General features: G+C 37.5%; 1 protein-coding gene across 1 annotated transcript; it reads right to left on the reverse strand.

Moving 5' to 3' along the window:
• Positions 1-8,094: 8,094 nt before the first annotated feature.
• LOC106869483 (uncharacterized) lies at positions 8,095-13,013 on the reverse strand. The gene is made up of 2 exons (XM_014915241.3): positions 12,857-13,013; positions 8,095-8,600 (listed from the first exon to the last, which is right to left on the reverse strand). Exons 1-2 carry the CDS (start codon positions 12,910-12,912, stop codon positions 8,165-8,167), a joined length of 492 nt encoding a protein of 163 aa, XP_014770727.1. The 5' UTR covers positions 12,913-13,013; the 3' UTR covers positions 8,095-8,164.
• Positions 13,014-13,040: the final 27 nt, after the last annotated feature.

A 13,040-nucleotide genomic window follows, 5' to 3' on the forward strand; every position in this document is an offset into this window, starting at 1 on the left:
GCCATATCTTCCCTCAAATCAGCCTTCACTGCCTACTGTCTTAATATTATGGCAAGAACCCATTTGATAAAACAGTCCTAGATTTTTCCCTACCTAAACAGACAGTTTGGTCAAGGCTTGGATGCCTTTGAGTATAAGTCTGTCAACCAGGGACAACTTGGGGGCTAAACAACAACAACAAGAACAACAATAACAACACTACCAACAATGAAAACATCTACAATACAAAATGTGTCATCAGATATACTCATATTTCAATAACAACGACACCTATAAAATCATTATGCCATCACAAACATCAAACCAATACACCCAGCTATGCATTCAAATATATAGTTTTCTACACTCGGCACAAAGCCCAAAATTTTTGGGGAGGGGGCCCAGTCGATTAGATTTACCCCAGTATGCAACTGGTACTTAATTTATCGACCCCAAAAGGACAAAAGGCAAAAGTTGTCCTTGACAGAATTTGAACTCAGAACGTAAAGACGAAATACCGCTAAGCATTTCACCCAGCATGTTTACGTTTCTGCTAGCTCGCCGCCTTGATACATTCAAACGTATAGCCAAAAGAATCTGTTGGTTAAAAAGATCCAAATGATATACACAAATATATCATAATATAATATGTATAAGCAAGGTGGAGTGAACTGGCAGAATCGTTCGTAGGCTGGGCAGAATGTTGAGTGGCATTTTGTCTGTCTTTACATTTTGGGTTCAAATTCTACTGAGGTCAACTTTGCCTATCATCATTTCAGGGTCGATGAAATAAGTACCAGTTGAGCACTGGGGTCAATGTAATTGACTAAACACCCCACCACAATAACTGCTTTGTGCCAAAATATGAAACCAATATAGTATGTGTGAGTATATATATGTATATATATGTATATATATATATATATATATATATATATATTTACAGGGTGTCCACAAGGTCTGGGTTCATGGAGTAAATAAAATCATAGCATAAACAATTAAATATAAGAAATAATTTCTTAAAGTATGTGTTAATTGCCATGTACCCAGACTTTGCGGACACCCTGTATATATATATATATATACATATATATATATATATATATATATATATATATATATATACTTACACACATATTTATGAATATATACAAATAAATCATATAATATACATATATATATATAACATATACATATCTGTGTGTGTATGTGTGTGTGTGTGTGTATGAAATCCAATCTTTTGCAAATAAATTTTTGGCTTTTAGCATAATGTTTTTCGTAAAACTGAATCTAAATGATTAAAATATGTTGACTCCTGAAGACTCCTCTTCTCAAAATACAACAACATCAACAACAACAACAACGACAATAATAATAATAATAATAATAATAATAATAATCATAATAATAATGATAATAACTGTTTCTTACATCGACCCATAGCTATAAATCTGGTGGAAGGGGTTAGTTGATCATATCGAACCCAGTATTTGATGAATACTTTTTCTATTGAGCACTTTATTTTATTGACCCCCCCCCTCCACCTCCACCGAAGGTAGAGTTGACTTCAGTAAGATTTGAACTTAAAACGTAAACAGCTGAAACAAATTTTGAGAGTTGGTAATAAAAAGGAAATATGTTTGATTAATATAATTGTTATTTGAATTATTATTCAAATGCAGCTCTGATTGACTTTACCATCCATCTTGCAGATTTGATGAAGTCAGTATTAGTCAGGTACTTGGCTTTATATAATCATCTATACCAGCTTCTCCCCAAAGTTTCTTGTCTTACGCCTATGTGAGAAATCTTTCTATTTATCTGATGTCCTTGGTGAGCTGGCAGAATCGTTAGCACACTGGGTGAAATGCCTAGCGGTATTTTGTCTGTTGCTACGTTCTGAGTTCAAATTCAGCTGAGGTTGATTTTGCCTTTTATCCTTTTGAGGTCGATTGAATAAGTACCAGTTGAACACTGGGGTTGATGTAATCGACTCACCACCCCCAAATTGCTGCCCTTGTGGCAAAATTTGAAGCTATTATTATTATTATTGGCCTGGCAGTGCTACAGGGGAAGGGGTTTTGCCTGTTTGGGATAAACTTCCCAAGCATGGTTGTGGAACCACCGGCAAATGAACCTGTCTGAGATGCATCCAGGGTGATGAAACTACCAGGCACACACTTGTTCAGTGTCTATGTAATGCTAATTTGTAGATTTAAGTTGAACAGATGTTATCATATTTGTGACAGATTAGTCAAGTCAATCAAGAAGATTGATCTACCACCTTTCTTTGGCTAAGAAGAGTGGTTAGTCTTTCTTCTGTCTAGTGGCTATGGCAAAAAAAATTGTGTGGTGGATATTGTTGAAAGGTTCGAGGAGTGAGTTTTTTCCTCTCAGGTCAAGACCTAATCAACTTTGTCTACTACAACTCGAAGAGGAAGATGCGTGTAGCAGAGGAGGTGTTGCTCTCCAGTAAAGTTTATGAAAGGTGGACGAAAATGACAAAAATTGGCCTGATTAATTGGTCCTGCATTAACTATACAGCTATAGATTCGTAGCAAGAATTGCAAGAAGGCGTTTGCCTTTAGTGCAACCAGGTAATTTGGGACTGTGTGTGTGATGTCTCATATTACCCAAAGTGGTTGCTCCCCTATTTAGGGGATACTTTCTTATTCTTATTTTGTTCTAAACTGTTATTGCTATTTATTAATAATGTCATTGTTTTGTTGATCTCACCCATTCACTTGATGTAAATCCCCTCAACTGTTTCTTGTTTTCTTTGCCTTTGTACTGTCCCCAATGTTCTGGGCCCTTGTGGCCAATAAAAAGAGGCCTTGTACCTATTTAAGAAATTATTTTTATTATTATCCTTATTATTGATATCATTGTTTTACATCCACTTTTTTCCATGGCTTGGACAAGTCTTTTCCAGCGGTGTATCACTACATATTTACAGTTTCTTGCAATCTCCATAACATTTGATATTCTGAGATTAATTTTATGCACTTCTTTCCATGTCTCTCTCTCTCCCGCAGGTTCCCTTCTGGTAGATTACTTGACATTTCTTTATCCAGCTGTCATGTTCTATAAATAGTACATACCTTTTCTTTTGAACTTGGTACACCTGATATCTTATATACCCAGGATCTCATGATTGCAAAGAGGGCTTCTTAACCATTTGGTTACCCTGAAACTACAGCAATGATTAATGTGACAAGCCTAGAATCAAGCATACTCATTGCATTCAGGGCTTGTCAATCATGACTTTGGGATAAGTAACATGGCTCATCTGAATAAATACAAGGACTTGGGAACATTCTACTAGATCTATAAGATATCTATTATAAGAAGTTGAAATAGGGAAGAGAGAGAGAGATAGAGGGAGAGAGAGAGAGAGAAAGAGAGAGAGAGAGAGAGAGAGAGAGAGAGAGAGAGAGAGAGAGAGAGAGAGAGAGCACTTTTATCTTCATTTGGATGCTGTTAAAGTAAATGGCAAAGCACCAATAGCGGATACTTTAATCATTTATACACCAACCTGCTTGAGACCACCTGTAATAAAGTGCTCATATTTAAAGTAAAATCTCATTATAGAAATAATTTTAAGTTTCAGTTGGTCAACCCCAGTATAATATTCTCTGAGTGGCCACAACCAAGATGTACTTCACCACACTGGGAATCTCTGTTCCATTCCCTGTGATAAGTTTTCCATTTCATGTTGTGTATCTCTGTCAACATAATTATAGTTGAATAGATTTTGTCCTGTACCAAGGTGCAGATGTCTCCAAAATATAACATCAGATATGGCCAGACGTTTGTCATGATAGCCATTATCAATAGACCCTCTCTTTTGTTGTACAACAATAAGCAAAGATGGGTGGGATGTGACCTCTACGATCCTGTGCCCTCATGAGAAGCTGAGTACACATATCAATCATCATCATCGTTTAACGTCCGCTTTCCATGCTAGCATGGGTTGGACGATTTGACTGAGGACTGGCAAGCCAGAAAGCTGCACCAGGCTCCAATCTGATCTGGCAGAGTTTCTACAGCTGGATGCCCTTCCTAACGCCAACCACTCGGAGAGTGTAGTGGGTGCTTTTACGTGCCACCGTGATCTTGAAACTGCTTCATTGTCCAGGTTCCCCCACTTTGAAAAGAATGCTCTCTACACTTGCTGGATTTAAAATATTTGATTGCCATTATCTAAATTTATTGGTATCTTTAAGCTTTATATAACACTTGTTTTTGGAAGCTGATTGGTGCTTTTTACATAAACTAATTGACTTACTTCCTTGGTTGTTGTTGGCACTCCGTCGAGGGTTCCAGTTGATCCGATCAACGGAACAGCCGGCTCGTGAAATTAACGTGCAAGTGGCTGAGCACTCCACAGACACGTGTACCCTTAACATAGTTCTCGGGGATATTCAGCGTGACACAGTGTGACAAGGCTGACCCTTTGAATTACAGGTACAACAGAAATAGGAAGTAAGAGTGAGAGAAGGTTGTGGTGAAAGAGTACAGCAGGGTTCGCCACCATCCCCTGTCGGAGCCTCGTGGAGCTTTAGGTGTTTGCGCTCAATAAACACTCACAACGCCCGGTTTGGGAATCGAAACCACGATCCTATGACCGGGAGTCCGCTGCCCTAACCACTGGGCTATTGTGCCTCCACACTTCCTTGATATTAGAAGTAAAAAAATACAATATTAAGAGTAGGGTAAGCAAGGTGGTATAGCAGAAGCACCAGTCCAGGTGCATAGATTGGCGAAGTTGGTACATCAATGGACAAAACGGTTTGTGATATTTGTTGTTAGCTCTTTATTTTTCTTAGTACCCAAGTGGGTACTAAATTTGTCTGTATCTAACTGAAAAGATTTTATACTGTAAAACTTTCCTGAAAGATGGCGACTGGAACCATCATTGTACTCTCTCATGGCTGTTGCATGATAAGCACATAGTGCTTGTCAATGAAGTCCCTAAGGATCATTCATCAATTCTTCCCTTCTATTTATTCTGTATTCAAATCATGCTAGGGGTCAGTCTTATTGGGTTTGGCCAAAATTAAGTACCAGTAATATAAATTGCAATCAACTATTATTTCTATGCCACAAAATTTGACCTAGAACACAAAGAAAAAAAAATATTATTTTGAGAACTGCAGAGTAATGTCTTAACAAACAAAATATATAATCTGGTTTTGATTCTCAGTTATAGCTATCTCACTTTACTTAAATTGCTAATCCTTTAATCCAAGGCTTCATACCTACTCAAACAAGCAATATTGATTAATGACCTTGGGAAAAGTCTGTATGTAACATCCTCTATAGAAAGCAGGCTTCACAGAGGAAAGGTCTACAATTTGTGCTTAGAAATAAAAAAAAAATCAATTTCTGAGATAATTTTTTAATGTCTATACATATACATACACACACACACATATATATATATATTAAACAGAAAGAAAATCCCCGCAAATTAGATTTTCCTAAGTTGAATGTTGATAATCTGATTGTTGTATGACCTGTAACTTTGATCTACATTTTATTTTACACTTTAAAAGTATCAAAGAGCTGGATGAGCAAATGAGGTAGTTTTTACACAACTGCTTCTCAAATGAAGCTCTGCAAGGGGTATTTAGGTGCATCGTTGTTGTTGTTGGCACTCCGTCGCTTACGACGTCGAGGGTTCCAGTTGATCCGATCAACAGAACAGCCTGCTCGTGAAATTAACGTGCAAGTTCACAAAGTCGTAGGTGTTTTCGCTCAATAAACACTCACAATGCCCGGTCTGGGAATTGAAACCGCGAGTCCGCTGCCCTAACCACTGGGCCATTGCGCCTCTACAACAGAATATCAAAGGTGTGACAACTGACAGGAGAGAAAGCTGCAGCAGCACTTAGTTGGTACTTCTTTCAGCTGAGCTGACAGGAGCAACCTTGCTCAAGAGCACAACATATTGCCAGTCCCTGGAATCAAACCCACGACTTTGTGAACCTAACCAGTTGTCTCTGCACCTTCAATACTGATGTCTTGCACAATTGAATACTGAAGATTGAAGCAACTGCTTCAATCTTCTATCATACAAGACAAAAATAGCTGTAGTGCACTGAGTCCTGTACACAATAAGCTCTGGGTACATGGAGTAAATTTTTGTTTTAATGTCTACTTGTCCATGATTGTACAGGATTCATTGAGATAGATTTTCAATGATTTGATGCTCTTCTTCTCACCGACTTTCACCTGTTTCCAAGCAAGGTAATATTTTCTGATGCTCTGCACAGGTTTTCGCAAAAGATTGCTAACAAATGATTGCAAACAGTGCTCAATGTCAGGATAAGGAGACATACACACACATAGTGTAAATCTAATCGTTAATAGAATATGAACAACACAAGAGGAACAAAGTTTGACAAATATGGTGTTGGCTGAACACTTTAATGTCAAGAAAAAGTGTCTTAACATTTTGGATGTTAATCCTTTAACCCTTTAGTGTTTAAACCGGCCATATCTGGCCCAGATATTCTACATGTTTTATATTCAAACTGGCGATATCTATTCTCTCACACCTAACCTACATTGACATTCTAAAAATAAACAATCACATCATTGAAACCTCAAAGCTATAAGATAAGGCATGATTAATTCAAAACAATTTGAGTGAAAAAGCATTACATTTAGCAGTGTAATCTGAACATTAAAGGGTTAACAGAAGTGAGACAGAAGCATTGAAGGAGTAAGAAAGGCAAATAGTTGGGGCTATAGTACAAGACACTTATCGAAAATGCTGTGGTTGTGAAGCAAACATCTTAATCACATGGTGATGTTTGTACATATCAGGACAAAAATAAAGAGCAGGGTTTGGTCACAACTGGATGCTGAATCAGAGTTAACCTAGGGTTAAATAGCATCAACTAGGTTGCAAACTTTGTTTCTACACAATGATACTTATTACTATCAGGCAATATCTCTCTCCTCACCTCATTTAGAAAGTAGTTGTAGTAACCTGACTGTAAGGATTTAGTTCACAATACTGGTGAATGCCCTTTTCTGACATTGAAAGACTGCACTAATATCATGGAAGTAGATTAATTCTAAGCCTAATCTTTGTCTAATTTTACCAGATATTTCATCTCTGGTGACAGTTTGGTTTAACAGATATCACGTAAATTTTTACTTTAGCCAGCTGATGTATAAATCTATTATTAGCTATTACTGATGTGCTAATTTGCCAACCTTAGATGATCATCAAGTACAGTACAAGGGGACATGCACACATGCATACACAAAAGCTCCACCTTTATTTGAGTATTCAAGCTATTGTAAAGGGTCATTTGAACTTTAATTTTATAAATTATTTGTTTTTGACAAGGTAAAAAGCCTACTTCTGTCAAAGAAGGACACATTTATAAATTTCATAATTAATAGGCGTAGGAGTGGCTGTGTGGTAAGTAGCTTGCTTACGAACCACATGGTTCCGGGTTCAGTCCCACTGCGTGGCACCTTGGGCAAGTATCTTCTACTATAGCCTCGGACTGACCAAAGCCTTGTGAGTGGATTTGGTAGACGGAAACTGAAAGAAGCCCGTCATATATATGTATGTGTGTGAGTATGTGTCTGTGTTTGTCCCCCCAACATTGCTTGACAACCGATGCTGGTGTGTTTACGTCCGCGTAACTTAGCAGTTTGGCAAAAGAGACCAATAGAATAAGTACTAGGCTTGCAAAGAATAAGTCTTGGGGTCAATTAGCTCGACTAAAAAGAGTGGTGCTCCAGCATGGCCACAGTCAAATGACTGAAACATGTAAAAGAGTAAAGAGTTAATTTATGTCCCAAACCCCAGATTAATAATGACAAAGTTATTTTACTAAATTCTTAATTATTTAAAAAATTAAATGAACTAAAAGCAGTGCATTTCAACAGGAATATGTTAACAAATGGGTTAACAACCTGAAAAATGATAATTAATCAAAAAACAATACAATTAATGATGCAGTTGATTGTTTGACTTAAGAATAAGTAAAACGTCTGCTTCAAATTTGAAACAACTAATTCATATAAGTAAGAGAACAAACTATTAAAATGTACACAAAGTCAAAGACAAATGAAAAGACAAAGTAGTTATAGAAGAAAAATAACAAAAACTTTAATTCAGTCTTTAAAGTCAAATACACACAGATAAAAATTCCATTTAATAGGCTGATGGCCTATCTAAGAATGATTTCTTTTTTACAAACTCTTTTTTAATGAATCTGTTCTCTCTGTAAATCTTTGGTTGAGTTAATGAGTGTTTTGTTTTCTTAGACTTATCAAAAAGAAAACCATCGTAAGGTACAAGCACATGGCGTCCTTTTAGGAGTCGTTTCCATATAGTTTCAATGCCTCCTTTTGTTAGTATGCGTCTATGAAGACTATTCATGTGTATGCGTTTCCATACATTTGGTTTGTACTTGACAACTTTCTTACATCGCACTGATTGCTGCAGAACAGCAGGATTTTGGTCATTCTGTGTTAAAATAGTTCCATGGCTTGGATTTACAGCAGCCGATGCGGTAGGAAGTAAGTTTGTTCCATTTGTCAAAGATGAGGGAAGATTTCTGCACAATGTTGAGAAGTAATTGATGGATCTGTCCCATGTGAAAAATAAAAAAAGAAATATGAAATATAAAGTTTGGTTACCATGTACAATTTGTGATTTGCAGGTGAAAATACATAATTTTAAAATGAAAATCTTATGTTCCAGAAAATTGATTTAGGACAAAACCTTATATGGAGCACCAAGGTTCATGTGGACCCTGGTTGAGAACCACTGATCTAGGACTTCACCATCTAATTCATCCTTTCCCTTTTAAAATTGTATGGTGCAAGCTGCTAATTCTAGTAAGCCAAGTGACTATGCAGTGACTTGAGTAAGTTTTTGTGTGTATAAGTCATCATCATCATCATCATCGTTTAACATCTGTTTTCCCTGCTGGCATGGGTTGGACGGTTTGACTGAGGTCTGCTGAGCCAGCAGCTGCACCAGGCTCCAATCTGATCAGGCAATGTTTCTACAGCTGGATGCCCTTCCTAATGTCAACACTGAGTGTAGTGGATACTTTTTATGTGCCGCCAGCACAGGAAGGCCTGGCATTGATCACGTTCGGACAGTGCCTTTTTACGTAACACCGACATGGGGGTCAGTCGGGGGTACTGGCATTGGCCACGTTTGGATGGTGCTTTTTATGTGCCACTGGCACGAGAGCCAGTCAGGGGGCACTGGCATCAGCCACATTCGGATGGTGCTTTTTACGTGCCACCAGCACAGGAGCCACTCAGGCAGCCCTGGCGAAACAATTTCTCTAAATTGCAATAATAAATTTTTGCTTCAAATTTTGGTACAAGGCCAGCAGTTTTAGGGAGGAGTTAAATTGATTACAATGACCCCAGTGTTCACCTGGTACTTATTTTATCGACTCTGAGAGGATGAAAGGCAAAGTCAACCTCGGTAGAATTTGAATTCAAAACAAAGATGAAAGAAATTCTACTAAGCATGCTAACAATTCTGTCAGCTTGCTACCTTAATTGCAATACTAATTATTAATGTTAAATGAAAGTCAGTGAATCGGTAGAATCGTTAGAGTATCGTACAAAATGCCATTGCAGTATTTAGCATTCATGTACAGAGTTCAAATCCTGCTGATGTTAATTTTGGCTTTCATCTTCTGGGATCCATAAGTGATATTTCTTAATCAGCTATGTGTTAAGATCCAGCCAGAGTCAACTTTGTTTTTCGTCCTTTTGAGGCCGAGAAAATAAATATCAATCAAATACTGACATTGATGATAGTGTCTTAGTATTCTACTCAAAACTGCTGGTGTTGTGCCTAATTAGAAATCATTATTATAACCAACAAATGACTAATTGTTTTATCATCCGAAACTTAACCATTTGCAGGAAACTGATTATTTAATTACGTCTACTCTGTACATGTACTTATAGATGGTAAATTTTAACGACTACAAAATGTAATACATTCGTTCTGTTTGGAGGGAGAGCTACATGGTTTAAACAACTGACTCAGCAAGAAGTCTGTTATTTTAATGAATAAATCCGACAGATGCGGTGTCAAAATATCAAAAATGAATCGGATAACGTAATATGAAGGGTAGACAATCACATATGCTTAGAAACATATGTCAAGAGTTATTTCCCCTATTAGCTGAGGCTTGATCAATATTAATGGGCTAGCCTTAACGAGTAATACAAGAAATGAAAGCATTTTACATAGCATCTTATATATATATATATATATATGTGTGTGTGTGTGTGTGTATATATATACACACACACACACTCAGAAGTAAATGTACTATGTATATAAATATGTTTACTTTCCATAGATTGATTCTTAATTTTTAGATGAGTAGAAAGGTGTCCCAAATTTATATTTACAAATAGTTTTTGTTTAGCTCCAGGTTAGCGTTTATCAAGCAGGTCTATGACCATTTGGAATTTTTTTTAGGGTAACACAGGAGTAAGTAAAAATAAAAAAAACCCATCCTGAAATTATATCTTTTCATATACTCCAAGGGCTTCAAGAAGTAGTTAATAGCTTCAGTTACTTAGGAAATTTAATTAGGTATGGAATTGGGTGTTTTGAGAGTAAAGTTACCAGAGTAAGAACAGGGAAAGAAAATGTTCAGGGAGCAGTTACATATGCTGGCAACAAAGAGACTTTTGAGTTAAGGGTAGATTACATAACCCTTTTTTGAAATGTGTTGTTGTATAGACGTGAAACATGAGCACTGGATGCAGCGTATGTGCAAAGGCTTGAATGAAATGAGGCAGATATGCTTTACGAGATGTTAATATTAGTGTGCATGGACACTCATGCCAGTGTCATATAAAGACCAAGCCAAATCAGACTGGAATCTGGTGCAGCTTCCCTGCTTGCCAGCTCTGGTCAAGCAGTCCATCCCAAGCCAGCATGGAAAACGGATGTTTGATGATGATGATGATGAACAAAGGAGCACAAACGAACTGAGAGTAAAAAAATATTGTGTACAAGACTGTATTGGTTTGGACATGTGATGTATATGAAGGATGATAACAGGATAAAGAAGTGCCAAGTAATCTAAGTGGAAGGAACCAGCAGAAGAGGAAGACCAAAGGCATGGGAAAAAGTCAAAGACAGATCTTGAGAGGCTAGAACTCATGGAAGAGATGACAAAGGATTGCAGCAAGTAGCCAGGCATAGTGAAGACCTAGCCAACCCATGCAAGAATGGAAAACTGCACATGATAATGTAAGGATGATAATAGTGTATCTAGATATGCAATAAGCAATAGGTCCGTCCTTTCTTTTTTCTAAGACTATTGAGTGAGACTCGACTGTTATTTTTTGTAGGCTGAGTGTCCTTGGAGAGGGTCTTCTATCGGTCTGCTTGTGACTATTTTATTGGTTACAGGAAGATAAAACCTAACAGTAGGCCAGTAATCGATCATGCTAAAGATTTTATAACACTAAAATTATGTTCTCACCCATTATTCTAAGAACTAAAAAGAAAAAAAAAAAGTTGATCACAGTTCCAATGCTACTGACCACTAGTCTGTTTGATCAGAATTGACCTGGGTAAAGAACGACAGCCTAGAAAGCATGCCATGCAGGAAATGTATGCAGTTGCAAAATATGAATGCATAATGCCCTAATGGTTACTTTATTAGCAATCTCAATTACGTGGAAAGTTGAGGAAAATTTCTTGAAACAAAAGTACCAGTCACCTGAATATATATCGGACTCTCTCAACTTGAACAACAATGATGCTGACCAAGTATTACTTCTCAAGATGAAGCAATACTTGCAATGGGGGGGGGGGGGGGGAAATAACGAGAAATCAAAAATTACTCACTTTACCCCGGTTACTAATTTTGCCCCACCCACTATTAAAAAAAACGTAAAAACTGTTTGTGTTCTTTGGAGAAGAAAAGAAATATAGATTAGAACATGCGTGAATTCATAATTTGCTGGAGCTACCTACTGGACACTAGCAGCGGGAAATTTAGACAGTGTCACGTGACAACTTGCTGGGGCAGCCCGCTGGAGCCTAGCAGCAGGTATAAAAAAGGGGAATTTGACAAGACAGTCAGTTGGACGCTGACACTCGTTGATGCTGCATCGAAGAGGCCAAGGAATAGAAGAAAGAAGACATGCACCCAACACCAGAGCTGAAGACACCTCCGAAAGGGGGGTGGGTGGTGGCGCCACGTCAAAACGGTAGAGGAGTAGGGGCCGAAACCGGACGTGGTTCCTCCTGATGATATTTTGAGCTAACTGGATCCTATAAAGGAGCTGTTGTGGTAGCAGACCACGAAACATGGTTGAAATTCCTCCACAACAATCTTCAAGCATCCCTTTTAAATTTACACTCCTTTCGTACATGGAAACATAGAGAGGGTTTGACCACAGCACAAAAACAAAAACAAAAAAAACACGAGAAGCGACATTGAAGACTTTATGTCGCTGAAGTATATCTCAGCCCACAATCCTAGGGTAGGAAATCGAAATTTTGAATTTGAGAGTTTTGAAATTTTTTTTTCAGAATCGGAATCTCCATAGCCTAAAACGTGGGATTCCGTAAAAAAAAAAAAAAAAGATAAATAATGGGGGGAAAGGTTCAGATTACATATAGTCCGTCTCCGCCGGAAAAAGAAAAAGACGAAGTGGTCACAGTTGCAATAATGTTGATAATAAGATTTGCTCGATCACGGCTGACCTGGGGTTAAACAAGTTTTCGTAGGGAACATGTGAAGGACAAACACATACGAGGCATAATAATTAATGCAAAATTTGTCTGTTAGACGATATCCAGTTTGTCAGTTTAAATAAGGTGCATAAAACTTACCTAGGAATCAGTCCAGTCGATGATACGGCTGATAATTTATAAAATAACTTTGACATTGTGAATAGCAAAATTTCACAAACAACAGGGAGCAGCCATAACCGGAAGCACTGCAATACAATGATAGCTTCGCACTAAATCAGAGAAGAAATAAATATTTCTTTTCATTACTAAAAATTTTAGATTT

The sequence above is a fragment of the Octopus bimaculoides genome, chromosome 6 (assembly GCF_046866305.1).
Source record: "Octopus bimaculoides isolate indiv1 chromosome 6, ASM4686630v1, whole genome shotgun sequence".
In the NCBI taxonomy this organism is placed as follows: domain Eukaryota; kingdom Metazoa; phylum Mollusca; class Cephalopoda; order Octopoda; family Octopodidae; genus Octopus; species Octopus bimaculoides.